At 37.7% G+C, this 24207-nt stretch overlaps 1 protein-coding gene across 1 annotated transcript in view; it reads right to left on the bottom strand.

Annotated features, from left to right (window-relative positions):
* INTS7 (integrator complex subunit 7) overlaps positions 1-24207 on the bottom strand; it is a 79540-nt gene that overhangs the window by 26597 nt on the left and 28736 nt on the right. The window contains exons 8-13 of the mRNA XM_069544210.1: positions 12400-12517; positions 5891-6025; positions 4470-4567; positions 3165-3404; positions 1443-1580; positions 365-571 (exon numbers count right to left, since the gene is read on the bottom strand). Coding sequence (XP_069400311.1) covers positions 365-571; positions 1443-1580; positions 3165-3404; positions 4470-4567; positions 5891-6025; positions 12400-12517 — 936 coding nt within the window. The remainder of the gene's footprint in view (positions 1-364; positions 572-1442; positions 1581-3164; positions 3405-4469; positions 4568-5890; positions 6026-12399; positions 12518-24207) is intronic.

The following is a 24207-nucleotide window of genomic DNA, read 5'->3' as shown; positions in this document are numbered from 1 at the left end:
CCAGGTATGAGATGAGGTGGAGGGTTCACATTTGACAACAGTAGTGATCCAGGTTGGGGTCTTACTAAGAGTCTGGAAAGGGGGAATCCCACCTTCAGTTATCCCTCCTGTATGGATTCAGCAATTCTCTTCACCTGTGTACCTGATACTTGATAAAACAAAATGATAAATGTTCATCAATCTAGGAACAGTAAAAAGTTAGGGAGGGGTTACTGATCTACTTCCAGATCCTATTCATCATTTTAATACCGCCAAATGTATGTGTATCAGCAAATTTTTCAAGATTAAAAGAGAATAGCCCCAAAAGAAAAGAGAAATCGTTCTCACAAGTAATCGTCACCAAAGGAGAATTAAGCGCACTTACTGTTAAGGAAGCAATCCCTTTGTGGTAGAATTTTAAAGACTCAGCAATGCAAGAAAGTGCTGAACTATAATTCTCTTCTTGTAACCCAGTGAGGCACTGTTCTGCATGTGAGAACTCCTTCAAACTATTCAGCCAGAAGTAGAAATGTTCTGAGGCAACCTGAGTCAGCAAACTCTGATAAAGCTCTCTGGCCATGTCATGATTACCCTAAAAAAAAAAGTGGGGGGAGGGAGAAATGGAGGGGCATGATGAGATTCTTACACTTGAATTGGTTGATGTAGCAGCTAAAAGAGAAATTCAAACCTTGGATAAAGTTTTAGCAATCATTCCTCACATTATATAACTGTGTCAGACTCCGTCAAAGTAGTTCTTCAGAGAAAATATGCTGAGCTGCTTTTATGTAACATAATGCCTGAAGTTCTGTACCAAAACAGTTCCAAAGAAAAAATGAATGGCGTTATCTATAACCTGGGTCTAGAATTTTAGACCCAGTCTAGAATTTCTAGTTCAAGATTTAGAAAGTATAAATTCTTATTGTATGTCATTTTCGTATGAGCTATTTAGTGGGGTGGGGGAGAAGTCCAGTTAAGTTCCATCAAGTATTACTGTGCCCTCGGGAAATGACTGACGGAGAGGGAGGGAGTTGAGGGGGGATGTGAATGCCTGTTAATGCCTGGGGGCGAGGGATGCTCACTCTCCTGCCCAGTATAAGAATGATAAGGTGGGAGAGAAAAAGGGAAGAAAGATGTGGGAAGCTGAAAGGGGAGGAGAGAAACACAAGCGGGAAGGAGCTGTGTTTCCGAGAGTACACGGTAAACTGAAAGCGCTGCTAACAACCTACAGCCGGAAAGCTCCTATTTCTGGAATTCCGGTGGAATCTCTCCCTAACAATGTATACATTGTTCTCATGTGTATATGTTAAAAATTACGTCCTTTCCTTCATCATCTTTTAATCCCATGACTAAAAAGTACTTCCACCTTCATCTTTAGTTCTGACTAGGAGGAACAATCACACAGCCTAAAGGTTCGTAATCTGCCCTTGTCAACAACCCAGCTCGCACAGAAGGACAGTACGCACCATTCGGGATGCCTGTCTGGCAATCCGGTAGACAGTCCATCCATTGGAAACGCTTTCAAGCTGCTGCTTTATTACCGCCTTCACTTCAGCAGACAGTGCTTTCTGACTGGCTACAAAAATCACAGTGGCCAAGCTCACCTAGCATCGAGCAAGAACAAAGTCAAGAGAATTGTTGACTCTATCCAGTGTTATAGATAACTTTACCCAGAAGGGTGAAACGCTAGTTAGAGCCTACTGAAAAATAACAACATTTGTCTTCCTTTGACACTTACTAAATTTCCACTTTATTCCATTACTCAGAACATTGTGTATAACAGCAAATAATTAGAAACAATGCCCAATTATATGGACAAACTATGATATTACTAAAATCACACAATGAAAAACTATAGAGCAGTGAAATGGATAAACCAGAAATACTCTTACCAATATAGAATCAATACAGACTCACATAAAACAGGAAAAATGCAAAAGATCACATGTAGTGCGATAACATATAAAGTTAAAACATACAAAAAATCTTGCACATCACGTAGGATATATACTAAGGCAGTAAATATAGAACAATATGTATGGGAATGACAAACCCCAGTTTTGGGATAGTGGTTACCTATCCTGACAGGAAGGAAGAAGATACCATCATGGAGATACATAGGCAGGTACAAGTCAACTGTACTAGCAACACTTTTTTCTTAAACTAAGTGACGGATGTAAGACCTCTCATCATATTATTCCTGATGTGTTTTTGAATATTTCCTGTCATAATTTAAAGCTGCTTTTAAAATAGTACTAAACAAAAAAAAAGGGATAAAGAACATTAGTTGAAAATGCTGCTTCAATGAAAAGCAGACTTGGCTACCTGCTCCTCAGTATTCCAAAGCCAACACATATAAGGATCCATACATACTGCGATAAATGCATGGTTTCCACGACCACTGCCACTTAAGACATCAGGGTAACCTTTCCTGACAGCAAATGATGAGATGGGGGCGATCTTTTACATAATGCCCCCTGCAGGATTAAACATAAAATGGGCTTGAGTAAGTAATTTCACTAGGCTTTTTCCCAAGCCATATAATCAAATGACCACAAACAATATGGAGAGGCTACTTTGAAGCTTAATTCCAATTTATGCCTATTTAGCATCCAGTCTACTCTCAGCCCTGGAGAACTTTCAAGTCAACATTATTACACAACTTCCACGCCTTCCACGCCTTACCTTTTCCAACCCCAGGACTGCATTGAAACCCAAACTGGATCCTCAACAGCTAAAGAGGTCCTGGACTGGCAAAGAGGAACTGATTTAATTCCTCTTATGGTCGCTGATATCACTAGGTCATTTTACTTATATTTTTGGAAGGACAAAACAGGGTTTGGTTCATTATTTATTTGCTTTGTAAAAAAGAGGAAAAAAATAAAAACAAACGCTTCAGTTTCATTTTGTCCTTTGTAAAAAAGCAAAAATATCAGATTGAAGGTTTTGGCTACACTAAACTGATTTGACAGGGCTTAGGAAGAAAGCAGTTTTACATGTGAACTAAACAGGGCTTTCTATACCTAAAGTGGAAACAGCAAAAAGCTCCAGCTCCCCAGCCTATTTTCACTTCAGCATGCTCTTGGTCTTAGCTAATTATTTTAACCTGCTGTCTTCCTGGATTACTGATAATCCTCCCTAGACCGGAACCCATTCATCCACAGGAGGTCTGAAAAGTAGCTCTTTACCAGAAGCTCCTGTTGCTTGTCTGTGGCTGATCGTCCGATCACCTTGTAGAGTTCCACAAGGTCACCAAGCATGCCATCGCCCAGCACGGGCAGCTGCATGGCAATGGCGGCCAGGCAGTGGCACATCAGGATGCGGGCAGTGTCCTGAGCGCTATGCAGCTGAGTCAACAAGGTCTCAACCACGGACTGGCTGAGATGGGGCCTGCCCTTGGCCAACTTCACCATACAGTTCAGAGCAATCTGTATATTGAATAGAAAGTGGACTAGTTACATTTAGAAGGTATGAAGTGAAGCTTTAAAGAAAGTTAAAGTTACTAGGAAGAATCAAGGTTGTTGGTAGGCACAAAAAAAGGTCTTGTGGTCCCACAGGGATTCTGGGGATTTGCCAATCACATGGGGCCTATTTCCTTCACCACCTCTTGATTATCAGCTTCTATTTAACAGTACCAGCATCTGTATTATTCATCATTATAACCACATCATACCTTTTCTTAACATGCTAAAATAAGTCATGATTTTTCTCAAACTATACCTTAAACAAGCTATAGTTCTTACATTCTCCAATGTCTAACAGCCTTTTATTTCTATTGGTCCTACTTTTCTTAATTATTTTGTGCCATCAAATATTACATTTCATGTTTAACTCCAATAATAGTCTCATTTCACCTTAAAATGTTTAAATACCTCTAAGATGATAGTTAGGTGAGTGGATTAAAACTAGGGCTTCTATACTGTATAAACTAATATACACTTACACATTTATTTCAGTAATTTCATTAGTTCTTTGTGACCTTATCAGTGTTACCTCGGATTATAAAACTTGCAAAAGTACAGGAGCTCTGTCTGTTTAACTTTGCTTTACATTATCTAGGATCATCATACATATCTATTACAGCTTAATAAATACTTTCAACTGATGGCAAAATAGGCCAAAATCAAATTTTAACTTCATCTGTCTTTCGGAATAATAACAGTCAAAATACTAGCTTTGAAAGTGAAGATCAAGGGCAAATATTTGTTTAAGCCAGAGGCTGACAAACTCTTGCACTTGGACCAAATCCTGCCTGTTTATGCAAATAAAATTTTACCAGAACATAGTCATACCATTAACCCTTCTCTTGAAAAAAAAAAAAAATTGTCCATGGCTATTTTTTCCCTATAATAGCAGAACTGAATAGTTGTGACAAAAAGTGCATTGTCTGCAAAGCTTAAAATATTTACTATCTGACCCTTTACAGAGAGACTGGCAATCTACACTTCTGGCAATGAAAACAGGCATTATATAAAAAGAGCTGATGTTTTTACCTTTAAAGTGGCTTGAGCACCTGGGCTATCATCTTGACTACAAAGCACCAGAAGGGATTCCAGGCCAAAGACAGCATCTTGTTCCAGTGCCAAAAGGTCTAGAGGAAAAATACTGTGTCTTTAATGGTCAAGTAGAGAAGATTACATACACACACACAGATGCACACAGAAGAAAAAAACATTCAGGACAAGAAAATACCAAACAGCTTAGCTAAGAAAGATACTAAGTACAGCAAACCATGTATCGACATGGTGTGTGTCAAATCTTCCAAACTAGCCTAACATTATGCAGGTCCATTTTTACCTAGGATGCAACCTTCTCATTGAAGTAGAAATGCTTTCTAGAAATAATCAAGATCCCACTTCATCTTACTAGTGTTTTAAGTCAGATCATAAAGAAATGAACCCTCTAGATGTCTCATGTAATACCAGTACTATATCATCTTTTCACTACTTTTGAGCTAAAATTTCTCTGAAGTTCTGTGTGTGTGTGTGTGTGTGTGTCTATGTGTATAAAACCACATTTAGGTTAATATTAACATATGTCAACTTTGAGAATACAGAGCAATTTTCTGTGTTACATGGTAGATGATGCTTATTACTATGCCAAAAATTGAGTTATTGAAATCAGAATGAACAAACAACTTAAATGCCTTTTGAGTCAGTGTAAGAGCTTGGCAAACAATGTCTGGTGAAGATCAAGGTGCTGGGAAAACAAAGGTACTAGTCACAAGCAGTGCTGAAGCCTAGTGGGGATAAGAGGGACTGCTGATTCTTAACAAAGATCAAAATAAGCACTGAAACAGATGAAACATCCAGAACGCATTCCTGTTTTTGAACACCAGCATGAATTTGTTTAGGTCAAAAGATGTTAAGAATACAATAAAATATATGCATTATTTTCTATGCACATCCTTCTTGACTATGCAAGTCATTTAATGCTATAGATACGTAGAGATAAATTCCATGACAGTTTAACTTACATTGCTCTGTTAATTCATTTTCCCCCTAGGTGAAAACTATCTGTTACTTAAGCCTCTCAATAACTTTGTATGCTTTTTCTCCCCTAAATTTTCTAGTTTTTTTTAAACAAGTGAACAAACTGATAATCACTGGATAGTTATAAGCAGCCTCTATCCATAGCATCATACGAGCAAAGGTAAAGCCATAGGAGGAGATGGGCAATGCTCCGTAAAACCTTTCAGTTCTGCACTCCCAATCCCAAGATCCTCATTTCGTTTTCCCAAAGAATTAGGTAGTTTTGAGAAAATATGCCCTAAGAACATTCAGGAGGAGGTGACTAATAGATAAAAGCACACAGCCTAAAACTAATAAGGGATTAAAAAATGAAATACAAACAGGACTCTGGTGAAACTCCAATCTGAAAGTTCATACATAGTATCAGTCTTGATCAAACTTACCTTTTTCTTGACAAGATACAGTTATATTAGTTAGGACTCTCACTCCATGAGCTGCAATGCCCCTGTTATTATGGTAACAGCACTCTTGGGCTAATTTGACTAAATCAGAGGATCTAGGGGACGAAGCCACATTTCCTAAGCAAGCAAAGAAAAGTAGGGCAGATTTAATTAATTTACACAGTTCAAAAGCAGTTCATTTTATAGGTTCATTTTTTATCATTTTCAAAAGAAAATCTCTAACAATGAATTTCAACAAAATTTTCTACCTCAACCCTATGCTCAATATACAAAACCATCCCTTTTTCTCCTGTTCACATACTTAGAATAAGTATATACTAAATAGTTTTCTAATGATTAAGATCTAAAATTAACATAATACTGCTGCTGCTGCTAAGTCGCTTCAACCATGTCCGACTCTGTGCGACCCCACAGACAGCAGCCCACCAGGCTCCCCATCCCTGGGATTCTCCAGACAAGAACACTGGAGTGGGTTGCCATTTCCTTCTCCAATGCAGGAAAGTGAAAAGTGAAAGGGAAGTCGCTCAGTCGTGTCCGACCCTCAGCGACCCCATGGACTGCAGCCTTCCAGGCTCCTCTGTCCATGGGATTTTCCAGGCTCCCCCCACTGAAATATTAATAAAAATTGACTAAGAAACACACCAAAAGCCAAGACTGTATCTTGGGCATTCAAACGGATTCTCATTAAAACAGAATCATTACAAGGCTTCTTGCCAGATTAAAAACCTTCCATTCAAGAGGAGAAAAGAGAAACAAAAATTTTAAGTTTGCTCAATTGCTGGCATGTAGTTATACTGCAAAAGGTTTATGTAAGAATTTATAATTTTAGAGCTACCAAGGACTTGGAGATCTTCTGATTCAATACTATTTTTACAGAAGAAATTGAAGCCTAAAGATCTTAAGCATCTTGCCACCGAGGTCATATAAACTTGTTAGTTATGCACCAGCTTTGTGCTTTATACGTTAAGTTCTATCCTACAGTTAAAAATCACACTTGAAATTCTGTAACATAAGGTTTATGCTGTGAATGTTTTTATTTATAGCAGAGAAGCTCTCAGTTATAGGTGAGTTTAGCATCAAGAAGAATCTGAAGATTAAAGCTAATTCAGCTTCTCAGCAGGGTCTTTCATTCCTGTCTTTCTTTGCCCTGTTTATTTTTCCATGATTCCTATCAACTATAACCTTTTACACTGAGGGCAATCACCCTTTTTGAGGTTTGAAGGGGACACTATTACTAATAACAACAGGCATAAACCAAGACTATCCCAGGTAGTCTGGGACATATGGTCACCTTACTGATTTCCAGTTTAACATAAAACTACTAGCGTAGGTAAGGCCTCAGTGTTTTTCTGATAGGCAAAACATGTGAAAGGATTTTTTTTCACAAAACAATGGAAATTGTAATTTTCTCCATTTTTTCCCTTGTACATGTAATATGGACAATGACAACTCATCTATAAATTCACAAATGTTTTTAACTTGTTTTTTCCTTTTTTTTTCTCACTGAGATGTCAAAGAAAACTTGGGGGAAAAAAAACAGGAAATAAAAAAGTCTCTAAACTCACAAACCAGCATAACCTTATTATTAGCTTTCTGTAGTACTTAAAAAAAATCTTTTCCCTATGCATACAATTATAACTTTAAAATTCATAATCAGGATAAGTAGATACTGTCAATATTCTGCCTTTAAAATATAATATTTGTGAGCATTTTTCTGTGTCAATTGTTTCAGGGATAAAATTATTATTTTTAGTTTTTTTATTTAGAAATAATTTTGTAAGATAATTTACTTGGTTCGAAAAGTTCAACCAATAGTAGGAAAAAGGTAAAAAGTTACTGAGTGAAAAGTCTTCCTCAAACACCTAAGGTTATATCTCTTGTGTATCATTCTAAAGAGTCTACACATTTGTAAGCACAATCCTTTCTTTTTTCCTGTTTTAAACACTGCTGAGCATCCTGCTTTATTTCCCCCAGACATTATGTCATGGAGGTTATTCCATGCCATATATTCTTTTTAGTAAGCTGCACCGATTGCTACTGCAGTTTTGTATCTTAATTTCTTTAATGAGTTCCCTATTGATGGACCTTCTTATGCTACTCCATCTCCAATGATGGACAATATTTTGCTACTACATTAATGATGCTATGAATAACCATGTACATATCATTTTTCAAATGTGAGACTAAATTAGTAGGATAAATTCCAAGAAGTGGAATTTCTCTATGTTTTTCACTTATAATTTTGATGAGTACTTCCAAATTACCTATGCTGAAGTTTAACAATTTACATTCCCACCAGCAGTGAATGAGAGTAGCTTTTGATTAGCCACCCCCTTGTCAACATATTATCAAACTTCTGGATCTTTGCCAAACTGATGGATTAGAAAAATATTTCAGTGTTGCTTTAATTTGCATGTTTCTTAGGTATGTGTGATACTGAACATATTAGATGCTTAAGGCCCATTTGTTAGGGATAATTTAGACACACTAAATTTAAGTCTGTTTTACAAACTGTTTATCTGGTTATACTAAAACTCTAATCAATGAAAATACACTTAAATATTCACTATTAGTTATGGAAATAATCTGACTTTAGAAAATACCTGACATTTATTTCTTGTGAGCATTACCTAGTCTGGTTGTTTAAGCTGTTTGCTTAATTCCATATACAAATTACAATTTAACAAAATTTTAAAAAAGGACAAAGAAAATATCTAGCTTGTGAAGTGCTTGAATGTTATAACCTGACACACTTACAAAGGTCTTTGGAATTAGAAAATAAAGAAAAAGAAAGACATCTTGTATCTAGGTCAGTTTAGTATAGAAAAAAATCCCAAGACAGAGCCCTTGGGCTCGCGTGCTTCACAGCTGTGACTCTGGACACCACTGAAGCCCTGGGAGCCTCAGATCCAATACTTGCAGCTTTTATGCATGTGCCTCACTTAATAGGTACTCATACAAAGGACCTCGTAAGGGAGGGCTCCTATAAACTGTAAGATAAAATTAATACTTTGCCTACTGCTGCTCTTTCAGCGTGTGATAGGAGTGAAGGATATTAACTGTAAGCTGGAGAAGACTCCTTAAAGTCCCTTGGACAGCAAGATCAAACCAATAAATTTTAATGGAACTTAACCCTGAATACTCTGATGCGAACAGCCGACTCACTGGAAAAGTCCCTGATGCTGGGAAAGATTGAGGGCAAGAGAAGGGGCAACAGAGCATGAGATGTTTGGATGGCATCACTGACTCAATGGACACAAGTTTGAGCAAACTCCGGGAGATGGAGTAGGACAGGGAAGCCTGCCGTGCTGCAGTCCACAGGGCTGCCAAGAGTCAGACACAACTGGGTGACTGAAAAACAATAAACTGAGATTGGCTGATTTATGTAGAAAAAAGAATTTATTGGAAACACAATGAGTATAAATAGATCATTGATTTTTTTAAATTGTTGATTTAAAAAAAAACACTGTGATAACTTCTCTCATCTCTTGTAGGCATGCCCCTTTGCAATGTAATTTTCCAATTCCTTGCATCAGCAGGTGTTTATTTCTCCACCTGTCTGGGCTTGGCCATGCGACTTGCTTTGACCAATGAGACATTAAAAAACATGTGCAAGCAAAAGGCTAAAAAAGTGCTCATATGTTGGTGGCTTGCCTTCTTTTGGGTGCTGCTAGAATGGCAACCTACTCCAGGACTCTTCCCTACAGAATCCCGTGGACAGAGGAGCCTGGTGGGCTCCTGTCCATAGGATCACAAAGAGTCAGACACGACTAAAGCGACTTAGCATGCAAACATGCATTGGAGAAGGAAATGGCAACCCACTCCAGTGTTCCTGCCTGGAGAATCCTAGGGACAGAGGAGCCTGGTGGGCTGCTGTCTATGGGGTCACACAGTCGGACATGACTGAAGCGACTTGACGGCAGCAGCAGAACCCTAAGAACGTGATGTCAACAGGCCCAAGCTGGACTGCCAGAGTCAGAAGGAGGAGAACCACAGTGCCTCAGGTGAAAGTCTTTCCGACCTATAGCTGGTGAATGAGGCCATTTCAGACCATCCAGTCTGGTCAAGATGGCAGACAACAGTGGTTTCAAGCCACAGAGTTTTGATTTAATATGTAGCAATAGATAACTAATACAGAGGTACCTCACACAATTATTGAAAAGGCTGGAAAACTAAGTTCAAAAGATGGATAGGAATAAGCTGAGGCTAGAGACCAACCAAAGGCGATAGCCCAAAGCATGCATAGAATTAGCCCAGTGAAGACATGATCACTGCTGTTACTGCTGCTTGCTGCCACAGCTTACGTTGCTGCCAAAGGACCAGATACGGCAAACGTCCCTGCTACAATGTACCCTGGAAACGGGATACTGCTGCGGTCATTGCAGTATCATCAGAATGGATTCTCAGATATCACTACTTCTTGCTGTCAATGCCTTCCAATTTATTCTCCAGTATGAAAATGATTAGTTGAGTGCAGACTGCTGTGTGCATCCTAGATGGCAGGAGCCTTGGCAATAGAGCATCAGGTCTTTACAGCTTCCTACCAAGACTTATATGGTGGGGAATTTCCCTTACCCAATAAGTGAGTTTATATGCTGTGAAGCCATAAAAAAGACAAATGCATAATGCAGTTCCTTAATTAATTCAATTCAGAGTAACTACATGCTAGTAAAGTAATGCTCAAAATTCTCCAAGCAAGGCTTCAACAGGACGTGAACCCTGAACTTCCAGATGTTCAACTGGATTTAGAAAAAGCAGAGGAACCAGAGATCAAACTGCCAACATTTGTTGGATCATTGAAAAAGCAAGAGAGTTCCAGAAAAACATCTACTTCTGCTTTATTGGCTATTTACAACAAACTGTGGAAAATTCTTAAAGAGACAGGAATATCAGATCACCTGGCCTGCCTCTTGAGAAATATGTATGCAGGTCAGGAAGCAATAGTTAGAACTGGACATGGAACAACAGACTCGTTTCAAATCGGGAAAGGGGTACGTCAAGGCTATACACTGTCACCCTGCTTATTTAACTTACAGGCAGAGTACATCATGAGAAATGCTGGGCTGGAAGAAACACAAGCTGGAATCAAGATTGTCGGGAGAAATATCAATAACCTCAGTTACGCAGATGACAACACCCTCATGGTAGAAAGTGAAGAAGAACTAAAGAGCCTCTTGATGAAAGTGAAAGAGAAGAGTGATAGAGCTGGCTTAAAGCACAACTTCATAAAACTAAGACTATGGCATCTGGTCCCATCACTTCATGGCAAATAGATGGGGAACCAGAGGAAACAGTGACAGATTTTTTTTTTTTTGGAGCTCCAAAATCACTGCAGATGGTGACTGCAGCCATGAAATTAAAAGATGCTTGCTCCTTGGAAGAAAAGTTATGACCAACCTAGACAACATATTAAAAAGCAGAGACATTACTTGGCCAACAAAGTCCATCTAGTCAAAACAATGGTTTTTCCAGTAGTCAAGTATGGATGTGAGAACTGGACTATAAAGAATGCTGAGTGCCAAAGACTGATGCTTTTGAACTATGATGTTGGAGAAGACTCTTGAGAGCCCCTTGGACTGCAAGGAGATCCAACCAGTCTATCCTAAAGGAAGTCAGTCCTGAATATTCACTGGAAGGACTGATGCTGATCCAATACTTTGGCCACCTGATGTGAAGAACTGACTCATTGGAAAAGACCCTGATGTTGGGAAAGATTAAAGGCAGGAGGAGAAGGGGACAACAGAGGATGAGATGGTTGGATGGCATTACCAACTCAATGGACATGAATTTGAGTAAACTCTGGGAGTTGGTGGTGGACAGGGAGGCCTGGTATGCTGCAGTCCATGGGGTTGCAAAGAGTTGGACACGACTGAGCGACTGAACTGAATTGAACTGAACTAGAAAAGGAAGCAATAGAGATCCTACAAAACTTGCATTCAAACAACAAAAACCTTTAAGCTTAAGTGTGTTATGTAAGCAAGCTCCTCAAAAGGCATTAATAAAGGCATTTTGGAGTTAAATCATCTTGAACAGGCAAGTAGGAAAGCATTATTGAACTGAGGCAAAGTTTTATTTTAATCATTTTCCAGAAGGATAACATATGCGTAAAAGGAAGCATATGACATTTGCTTTTAAAATTCACCACCACTTGGCCTTTGAAAGATACTTAAATCCAAAGGGCAATTTAAGTCAGAGACATACAAAAGCAAACCAGCTATTTTAAGCACTCTCAAAAAATATTATTTCATCCACATAACAATGCAAAAAAGGGCAAATCAAGAAAAACTATAGCCTTGAGTTAATATCAAGGATGCAAGCTTTTATTATCTTAGGAATTAGTTAAGAAATCATTTTTGAAGAAATTACTAACATGTAACAGTAAGAAACTAAAACCTTTCTTGATTCTAAAGCTTTAACTTGAAATATAAATATGACATGAATAAAAGATTATTAGCATGTTATCCATATATCATCTCCTTTCTTCTCTTTACCTGAAGCTATGCTGAAGTAATGTTTGACGGCAATGGTCCCTGACAGCGTGGCAAGGACAGAGAGCATCCCGAGTTTCAAGCTGTCATAAGGAGTCTGCAGGGCACATTCACAGAGTGCCTGAAATGCAAAAGAGAAAGGAACACAGAAGTTAAAACATCGATATACCTTAAAACTGTCTACTCATTGTAAATGTTCCAGCTTTCAGAGAAATTGTATCTTTCTTCCATAAGAAAATACTTCAGTCAAACTTGCCACAGTCAAGAGGAACCTAAGAAGACAATGTTGTATCCTAGATGGATCTGGAATAACAGCAACAAAAAAAGATACTGGGTAAAAGCTGAAGAAGTCAGAACAGAGTATGAGCTTTGGTTAATAATAATAATGTTTCAGTACTGATTCACTGATTTTTAACAAACCTACTACAGTCATGTAAAAGACCAATAACTGGGGAAACTGGTTGTGGGTATGTGGGAGTTCTCTGTACTACCTTCTCCATTTTTCTGTAAATCTATACATGTTCTAAAAAATACAGTCTGTTAAAAAAATGTCATGATGAACTTTTTATTAAGGTCATTATCAATTATGTACTGCTTACTTCTCACAAGCAGGAGTTCCAACATATTTACCTTATCTAAGAGATGAATATTAGCTGAATATAAATGAATATGTGTGTGTGTGTATATATATACACACATATGTATATTTAAAAATAATTGAGAGTGTAGCATTCTATCTAGCTAGTAAGTGAGTGGGCTGTCTCTCTGTTCTTTGCCATTTCAGGTCACTTCCTCTGCTCCTTACCTAGGTGCTCTGATGTATTGCTAAAATCAAGATGCTAGTTTTCCTTTCACTGCAGTTAACCCTGAATATGTCAGTGTTGGCTTAGTGACTGTTGGCTCATCCTGGATATTTACTCTTATGACTCTATAACAATATATATATATGGTCAAATAACTGTCCTGTTAAATTAAACTAATTCCCATTCTCTCACCAAGTTTTAGAAGATGAACAAAACTGAAAGACTAGGGAAACAATAAAAAATCAAATTTCACAAAGAGTTAAACAATAAATTTAATATGACTCCAGTAAAAATGTCAACAAAATACTGGAGGGAGGGGAGAACTTAGATAACCTTTATCTAAAGATCATATGGAAAAATAGAAATCAGAAAATATGCAGAACATTCTGACAAAGTATAATGACAGACAAGACAAGCCCTATCAAACATTAAAATATATAATAAATTTGAAGAAATACAATAAATTTTTCCTACTCCATAGAAATCGAAAGAGAACTGGTCCCGGAAGTAGACTCCACTACACACACAATTTAATATATGATAATGGTATTTCAAATCAGAGAGACCAGGTAACAAACAAGTCAAGGTCGACTGGCCAGTCACCTGGAAAAAATAAAACTTGATTCTTTTTTCTTTTTTTATGGCAAATCAAAAGAAACTATAAAAGTACGAAGAGTTAACAAGGCAAAAGAAAACGTAAAATGATAACTGACAACACTGGAAGAAAAATTCATATCATGTAAAGTCAACAAAAGTCTAATAATCTTTAAAGTTCTTACTAATAAATCAGCAAACAACCCAAAAAGAAAAATCAGTAGTTCACAGAAAACATTTATACAAACATTTTAAAACTTCATTCATAATTTTAAAATTTTAAATTAAAATTAGAGTTGTTTTTCACTGATCTGATTGGCCAAGATTAAAATTTAATAATACATAACACTGCAAACAGTATGGGGAAATGCACTCTACCACACTGTGGACAGAGGGTGCGTGTGTGTGTGCTCAGCTGCCAGGTCACGTCCAGCTGTGGTGACCCTATGGACTGTAGCCCACTGGGCTCCTTTGTCTATGGGATTTCCCAGGCAAGAATACTGGAGTGGGTTGCCACTTCCTACTCCAGGGGATCTTAATGACCCAGGGATCGAATCCCCATCTCCTACATTGGCAGGCAGTTTCTTTACCACTGAGCCACCTGGGAAGCCCTGATAGAGAGGAAAAGGGTGTAAATTTCTTTGACTGGTAACTGGCATTAAATAGAAAACACTGTCGAGCCCTTAAATTCCTCTTTTGGAAATTTATGTCGACTAAGGCAACTTTTCTTTTCTTTTAAACAAACTAGTCAATGTAGCAATATAAACAGCAGCAGTAAAAATACTGGAAGCAACTCTAACTTCCACTGATGGAGTACTGGGAATAAAGAGAGAGGACAAGACTGAGCGACTGAACTGAACTGAACTGAACTACATAGTTGGTAAAAGAATGCAGTAGATCTGTGTGCTAATATGAGATATTCTCCCAGATATACTCTTAAGTGATAAAAAATTCTTAACATGCACAGAGTATTATTTTCATTTGTACAGAAAAAAGATGGGACGTACACATGCTTGCATGTGGATGAAGAAATTCAGGTAGAATACCTAAGAAACTAGTAACAGTGATCACCTCTACAGAGGACACTTGAGGGAAGAGATGGAAGACACTTATATTTTGCTCACTGTGCACCTATGAACTGCTTTTTTAAAATATATATATCATGTGAATGCAATACTTTTTCAATTCAAAGAAAAACTTAGTTAATAACAAAAACACCATCAGCAGCAAACACTACTGTGGAAAGCATGGAAATGGACTTGAGACACAAAGTAGGTTTTTGGAAGGGAAGACAGTCTAGGTGATATAAACAAGAACTGGGGCAATAAGGGCAGAATATGAAGTGCTTATTTGTGATAAGAGGAGATGTATCCAAAAGGGATGAAGGCTAAGAGAGAGAAATATTTAGGCCAGATTAGAGGGCTTTGAAAGTTAGGCAGAATAATTTAAACAGGATGAGAAAGAAAAAATGAAGCCACTGGAGAGGAATAATGTCATCTAAAGTGTTGGGAAGATTATTCTGGCAATGGTAAACAGAACAAGTTAACAAAGAAAGTCGAGAGCTAAGGAGCCATCCTGTAGTTTATGGCAGCAATCAGACATCCACTGGTGATGGCCTGAGCTAGAACCCAGGGGTAGGAGTGGAGAATAGAGGATGAATAGGAGAGACACTTGGAAGGAGACTGTACATGAGGCACGAGCAATGAACAAGAAGCATTCAATTACTATCACAACATTTCAAAACTGATGGCCAGAGAACGTTGGTTCCATTTATAAGAATTTATGTGGATAAATGAACACGTGCGTAAGAATAGAAAATAGGAGGAGACATGAAATCCAAAAAGCAAGATCCACCAGGCATTTGGAATCTGAGATGTAGCAGATTTTTAACTGGAAGGCTTGCATTAGAATTCTGGCTCTGCCGCTTACCATCTCCGTGATCTGAGCCAATTATTGAAATCTTTGAGTCTCAACTTCTTTGTCTATAAAATGGCAGTAAAGATTTACACAGAATTTATATATCTCTGGAAAAACATATAAGAAATTAGACACTGGCTGCCACCAGGCAAAGGAGCTGAGTGGATGGAAGAAAGGTGGGAAATATTTTACTATATATGTAGCCTTTTGCTACTGCTGTGTGCTGTGCTCGGTCATGTCTGACTCTTTGCAACCCCAAGGACTGTAGCCTGCCAGGCTCCTCTGTGCATGAGATTCTCCAGGCAAAAAACTGAATGAGTTGCCATTTTTCCCCAGGGGATCTTGCAGACCCAGGGATCACATTTGCGTCTGCTGTGTCTCCTACACTGGCAGGTAAATTCTTTATCACTAGCCACCTGGGAAGTCCAGATAGCCTTTTAGAGCATCTGAATTTTGACACATGAGTGTATTGGCATTAAAAGAAAGGAAGTGAAATTTAAAATATAAGAGGAGGTGACATATAGCATCTGTAAGATCAAACAGCTACCGAGAGACAAAAAAGCACTCACAACCTCTTTAAGCTACTGTGCTGGAGAGCAACTGAGCTCAGAAGTGGACTCAATTGTTAGAGGATGTGATGGCTAAGGTTAAGGGAAGCCCTCAGAGGGGCAGAGAATAAATGGAAGAAAGCACGTAGACGGAACTCAACTCAAAAACTTCAACTCTGAGGAAAGGGAGCAGTGAAGAATCCCGAGAAGCTGCAGTTCAGAGAGTGGGAAGAGCAAGTGAGGACAGTGAGGCCCAAAGAAGCCAGAGAAAGGAGAGGCTGACGGTGTCATACGGACCCAAAGGAAAGCCAGGAAAGGCAGAAAAAGGCTCTGGGTTTAGCATTAAGAACACTGGTGATCTTAAGTAACTAAGCAAAGGAATAGGGGACAGAATTATATCCAAGTGTGTTACAGACAGAGTAGAGGATGAAGAAATACAAGCAGATAGAGATGCTTTTTTGAAGTTCAAAAGAAAGCTTTTGTTAAAAATGGTGATTGTTATTAGGTAAATTACAGTTATAACTTATTTATTCAAATATTGAGACTACTTCCACTTATCCACTTTTTATTGCCTAAACTGGTTTGCTTGTACTGTTTGTATCTAGGAATAAAATTCTCAATCAAATAGCCCCAGAGGCTATGTCCTGTATTTATACAAATTCAAAATTATGTATTATGACATGCTCTATGTATAACAGAACAATTATTTTGGAATAATCAAGAAGGTAAGAGAGACATGTTACGTAAGATGATACTAAAAGTTTTAAAGAAGAAAAAATTATCATTTAAAAAATTGAACAAGACATTAGAAAATCTTAGAATTATTTACAACGTCATCTTCTAATTAGTGTCACTTTGCACAGTACTGGATATCTAAAATGCTCTCTGTAATGACATATTGGTCTTAAAGGTCCAATTAATTCAAAGTAGTAATTAACTGAGCTCATCAAAGCTCCCTAGAGATAGCCCATCAATCATATTTCAATGATAAACTCTGGTTCAAGTCTCTTTCAAGGATGTTACCTATTACAAAATTGTTCTTACCAGGACTGTTTTTCATATCAACCAAAAGGAAAAATCTAATTCTTCAAATGAAGGCGCCCTTTCTCACACACCACCACTGTTACTGTCACTGCCTATCTGGTCTGGATTTCTCTCTCTCTAGGCTGGTTTAACTCACTGCTCAGCTGAGGCTCTGTCCTGATTTACTGTTTTCTGGGTCAGCTCCTAAGTGGGGGCTTCTCCTCTACTCTGGGATGGGACTGGCCACCAGGGATGTGTTCTAGAAAGGCATGGCAGTTTATAATCCTTAATGAGAAATGCCACATGAAAAATACTCTGTGAAGGGAATTAAGAGGCACAAACTTCCAGTCATTAAAAAAAAAAAGTCACGGCATGTGAGGTACAGCATAAGAAATCTGGTGAATATACTACAGTAACCCTGAATGAGGACAAGTGGTTACCAGATTTATTGTGATGATCCTTTCATAAAGTATTTAAATGTTGAATCCCTGGGATACATTTGAAACTAACATAACATTGCATGTCAACTACACTTCAATTAAAAATAAAAGTACTGTGTCAAAGACACTCTTGTTGTTTAGTCGCTCAGTTGTGTCCCACTCTTTGCAACCCCACAGGCTGCAGCACGCCAGGCTTCCCTGTCCTCCCCTCCCTCCCCATCATATGTGCAGTCCATGGGGTTGCAAAGAGTGGGACACAGCTGAACAACTAACACTTTCACTTTTCACATGGCAGAGATTAACACAATATTGTAAAGCAATTATCCTCCAATTAAAAATAAATTTTTAAAAAACCCAAAGAAAAATATAAATGTGAAAAACTTTCTTTGTTCCTATGAACTTATTTTTGACAACCTTAACAAGAATACACCATTCTTGGGCCTTGATTTTAAGCTCTTCCTTCCTTCAGGTTTTTAAAACATTCAGAATGAAGGTACTTCTTTTACAGCTGGAATATTTGATTATGGGTGGAAATTATAATATCTACCAAGACACCAGTAAAAGTAGCAATAGAACAGATTCAATTTGCATTGGAAATACCAAAACTCAAAAAACAATAACCAGAGCTAATACTGGCTAAGAGGAAGAAAAAAGGAGAGAATGAAGAAAGAAGAGGGAGACCTAGAAGAAAAATAATTATTCTTGGTGACTAAGAGCAAAATTCAAATTTGAAATCAACAAGCTATTACTCTGTAAAGATTAAATCATTAGAACACTCTCCTGCTCTATTTTAATATTTTCAAAAAATACACCACACTTTGAAAAAACAATCGTTTGATCATATCCATTTAATTAAAATCAAGTTTCAGGAAAAAATTCTTTGTGGGAGAGACAAATATTCAAAAATACATATTTTCAATTAAAAACAAGTAATGAAAAAAGCCACAAGAAAGAGATAAATCAGAACAAAAAACTCCAGAGAACATGGGGTATACTGAAGAAATACTAGTAAGCTGTGAAATCAACAAAACAGTTAACACTTAAGTGACCATTCATGTGGTTGTGAAATTCAATGGAAATATTATGAAAAAAACTACTACAAAAAAGAAATTACATAGTATTAAAGAAAAAACAGTAACTGGTATTTAAATTCCAGATTATCTTAACACAAAAGGGAAGGGGAGGGAATGAAGGGGAGTAGAAAAGAGTACCTAAGTCTCTGCCAAAATCTGCAACATATGAACCACCATACTTTGCATTCTGAATAGAAATATACAAGTTCTAACACTAATATATTAAGTATAGAGGTAGGCAGAGTAAAAATAACGTTTAATTACCATGTCAAAGTCTCTTTAATTCACTAGAGAATAAACAAAGAAAACCTGATCAAAACAACAAGGGAAAGTAATGAAACTAAAGAAACACAAAGGACATGTTATAAACAGTATAAAATAAGAGGAAGGGAGTTTAAAAAATACTCAGTTACATCAATAACTGTAAATAAGTCATGCATGTTATACTACTAAAAAAGATTCAGATTAAGTCCAAAGAGGTAAATCTGACTATATAGATTTCATGCAGTTTTATACTGAAATAAATGTTAATAATATATAATATCAATACATAATACATATATATTATATACTTATCTATATTATCTAGTATATTACATTATATAGAAAACATACCTTCTTTTTAAATTCTATGAACTGTTAATAAAAGGTGACCCTACACTGGGCTGCAAAGAAACTTTAAAATCAGGAATTAATAACGGACATGAGTTCAAGTAAACTCCGGGAGTTGGTGATGGACAAGGAGGCCTGGCATGCTGCAGTCCATGGGGTCGCAGAGTCAGACACAACTGAGCGACTGAACTGAACAAGAGGTTAGCAACAACAAAAATTCCATCAACAAATATAAAAAGCTTATCACTTTAAAAACAGAAACTTCCAGTTATAAGTAAGTATTAGGGGTGTAATGCACACCATGGTGACTATAGCTAATGCTGCTGCGTGACACACAGGAACATTGTTAGAGGAAATCCTCAGAGTCACCCTCACAAGCAAAAAAAATTTGTTTTTTCTTTTTATCTATATGAGACAATGGATGCAAACCAAACTAATTCCATTGCCAAAGGGGAAATCAAAACGGCTCTCAAGGAAATTAAAACAAGGAAATGACTTAAAATACAGTCAACCTTCCATATCTGCAGGGGTTCCAAGACCCCCTGCGCTGCTGTGGATACCAAAGTCTTCAGATGCTCAAGTCCCTTCTCTAAAGTGGTGTGTTTGCATATAAGCTGCCTGTGCACATCTTCCCATATACTTTACATCATCTTTTGATTACTTACAATACCTAATACAACGTAAATGCCATGTGAATAGTTGCTGGCAAATTTGCAGGTGCACATTCAAGTTTTGCTTTGGGGGACTTTCTGGGATTTTTTTCCTTTAATATTTTTTTGAGTCTGGGGTTAGTTGAATTTGTAGACATGGAACCTGAGGATATAACCAAAAACCATGAGATACCTAGGAATATCATACAGAATATGCGCAAAATTTGTCTGCTGAAAAGTAAAAACCACTGATGAGAAAGAGAGGAAGCTCTACATAAATGGAGAGATGTGCCATGTTCATAGATCAGAAACTCAGTGCTATGAAGATGTCAACGCTCTCCAAATTGATCTGTAGATGCAAATGCCGAACAGAAAGAATCCTAGCAGACTTTTTGCAGAAATTAACAAATTGATTCAAGGCAAGGCAAGGAAAGGCAGAAGACTTACAATTTTCAAAACAAAGAAGAAATACAAAGGTAAGAGGATCCACACCACCTGATTGCAAGACTTATAGAATTCAAGCTACAGAAATCAGAATTGTGTGCTACTTGGCTTAAGAACACATACATGGACCAAAGGAACAGATTGGAATCCAGAAATAGATCTATACAGAAAAGGTCAACTGATTTTCAACAAAGATGCTGAGGTAACTCAAAGAGAAAGCACAGTCTTTTCAACAAATTGTGCTGGAACACACGGCTATCCAAACACATCTTGATTCCTACCTTGCATCATATGCGATGAAAAGTGAAAGTGTTAGTCGCTCAATCAAGTCTGACTCTCTGTGACCCCATGGACTGTAGCCCGCCAGGCTCATCTGTCCAGGAATTCTCCAGGCAAGAATGCTGGAGTGGGTACCCATTCCCTTCTCCAGGGGACCCAGGGGATATTCCCGACACAGGGAACAAACCCAGGTCTGCTACACTGCACAACAGTTAACTCAAAACGGATTACATAGAGTTAAATATTAAACTTAAAACTAAAATTTCTAGAAGAGAATATATGATAAAATCTTTGTGACTTTGGGTTAGGTAAAGACTTCCTAGATAAAACACAAAAATAAAACCCCAAAAGGAATAAAAAATGATAAATTAGATTTCATCAAAACAAAAATCTTCAAAAGATATTTATTATATTAGAGACGCAGTTACAAAGGTGAAAACTTTAGGAAATAGATGATTGCGATAGTTGCACTAAAGTGTGAATGTACTTAGTGCCACTGAACTGTACAGTTAAATACGGTTAAAATAGTAGGTTTTATATTATGTGACTTTTACCACAGTAAAAAAACTTAAAAGGCTCTGCATTAAAGGCGCATACTGGCAGGAAATATTTGCAAAATATACATCTGATAAAGAATTTGTATCTAGAACATAGAGAGAACTCAGTAACAAGAAGAAAACTTAAAGCATAAAAGATTAGAATATGCACTTCACCAAAGAAGAGATCTGGTGATGACAAGACTAAAAGGTTGAACACCGCTTGTCACCAGGGAAATGCAAATTAAAACCACAATGGGATACCACTACACAATTATTCAAAAGGCTACAACTACAGAACCATACAATAGAAAGTGCAAGCAAGGGTACAGAACCACAGCTCAGACATTGCCGGTGACTACGGCAAATGGTACGGCTACTATAGGAAACAATTTGGCAGTTTCTTACAAAGTTAAACATACATTTACCACACAACCCAGCAATTCTACTTCTAGGTATTTACTCAAATAACGTCCTACAAAGGTCTGTACATCAGGAATTTTAGAAAAAAAAACACTGGAAACAATTTAAATGTCCATCAAGTTGTGAACAGATAAACTGTGGTTCATATACTGGGATACTACTTGGCAGTAAAAAGGAATGAACTAACTATTCACGTAACAATATGGATGAATGATGTTAAGCATTATGCTAGGCCAAAGAAATCATACCCCAAAGGCTACATACTATATAAATCCATTTAGATTTTGGAAAGGCAAACTCACAGGGCTAGAAATCCGTTCAGTGGTAGTCAGGAGTTAGGCAAAAAACTGACTACAGAGGGGCCTGAAGAAACCTTTTGGAGTGATCTGAAAAATGTTCTATATCACAACTGTGGTGGTGGTTACACGACTGTATAGATTTATCAAAACTCGAATTGCATATCTAGAACTGTATACCTGGAAAAGTTTCAGTGAGTAAATTATACCACAGTAAATTTGACTTAAAAAGTGTACTTCAAATTAATGGCAAAGGGAACACTAAAAGTTGCAATTTATGGAATGTGGCCAACCTGCACTAAGATGAAAATTAATAGCCTTAAGTGCTTCCATTATTAAACAGAAGAATAAAAATAAATGTACCAACCACTTGAGGCGTAAGAAAGCCATGCTGCTGACAAGTTTAATAAAGAAAAGGGAAACACAAACACAACAGTAAGAATAAAATAAAGATAACATTTTAAATACAGACATACTACAAATTACAAGCGTTCTCCTAATGTTGATACTAATGCATCTGCAAAAAAAAATTAAATGAAAAAAAATTATCAAGACTGATTCAAGAAGAGCTAGAAAACCTCAACACGGTAACAACCATGTAAGGAATAGGAAATATTCTCAAAATGCTATTCCTGAAAGAAGGTCCAGGTTCAGACCGATTTACGGCCCTTATAAAGCTATACCCTCAGAAGACAGAAAATTTTTATGTCAAAGCTCTTAACTGTTTCAGAGCATGGAAAAGGCAACTATTTACACTGCATTTAGATTTTATTTACAACTACTTACATAGTATTTACATTGTATTAGCTATTATAAGTAATCTAGAGATTAGATTTAAGGTATGTAGGAGGATATACATAGGTATATGCAAAAACTGCTTCATTTTATACAAAGAACTTGAGCATCTGAGGATTTTGGTATCCAGTAGGGAGTACTAGACCCAATTCCCTAATGACATCAAGGGACATCGGAATAGCAATGAAAGGAAAAAAACATGCAGCCACATGGACAAGTCTCATCAGTACAATGCTAAGCAAAAGCAGTAAACACAAAACTAAATGGTATTTTTAGGGAGGCACAGACAGTAAAACTATGAAGAGCAAAAAGTGACTATCACAAAAGTCAAGAGTGGTTTCCTTTGGGTGGTTATTAAGACTCTGATCAGGGAGAAGCATGTGAGAAGAGGAAGCAGTTCAGTTCAGTTCAGTTCAGTCGCTCAGTCGTGTACGATTCTTTGCAACCCAATGAATTGCAGCACACCAGGCCTCCCTGTCCATCACTGTCTCCCGGAGTTGACTCAGACTCACGTCCATCGAGTCCATGATGCCATCCAGCCATCTCATCCTCGGTCGTCCCCTTCTCCTCCTGCCCCCAATCCCTCCCAGCATCAGAGTCTTTTCCAATGAGTCAACTCTTCACATGAGGTGGCCAAAGTACTGGAGCTCCAGCTTTAGCATCATTCCTTCCAAAGAAATCCCAGGGCTGATCTCCTTCAGAATGGACTGGTTGGATCTCCTTGCAGTCCAAGGGACTCTCAAGAGTCTTCTCCAACACCACAGTTCAAAAGCATCAGTTCTTCGGCACTCAGCCTTCTTCACAGTCCAACTCTCACATCCATATATGACCACTGGAAAAACCATAGCCTTGACTAGACGGACCTTAGTCGGCAAAGTAATGTTTCTGCTTTTGAATATACTATCTAGGTTGGTCATAACTTTTCTTCCAAGGAGTAAGCGTCTTTTAATTTCATGGCTGCAATCACCATCTGCAGTGATTTTGGAGCCCAAAAAATAAAGTCTGACACTGTTTCCACTGGTTCCCCATCTATTTCCCATGAAGTGATGGGACCAGATGCCACGATCTTCGTTTTCTGAATGTTGAGCTTTAAGCCAACTTTTTCATTCTCCTCTTTCACTTTCATCAAGAGGCTTTGTAGTTCCTCTTCACTTTCTGCCATAAGAGTGGTGTCATCTGCATATCTGAGGTTGTTGATATTTCTCCCGGCAATCTTGATTCCAGCTTGTGTTTCTTCCAGTCCAGCGTTTCTCATGATGTACTCTGCATAGAAGTTAAATAAGCAGGGTGACAATATACAGCCTTGATGTACTCCTTTTCCTATTTGGAACCAGTCTGTTGTTCCATGTCCAGTTCTAACTGTTGCTTCCTGACCTGC

Source organism: Ovis canadensis, chromosome 12 (genome assembly GCF_042477335.2).
Source record: "Ovis canadensis isolate MfBH-ARS-UI-01 breed Bighorn chromosome 12, ARS-UI_OviCan_v2, whole genome shotgun sequence".
In the NCBI taxonomy this organism is placed as follows: Eukaryota; Metazoa; Chordata; class Mammalia; order Artiodactyla; family Bovidae; genus Ovis; species Ovis canadensis.
The sequence above is the reverse complement of the archived record's forward strand: the minus strand, read 5'-3'. Positions and strand labels throughout refer to the sequence as shown.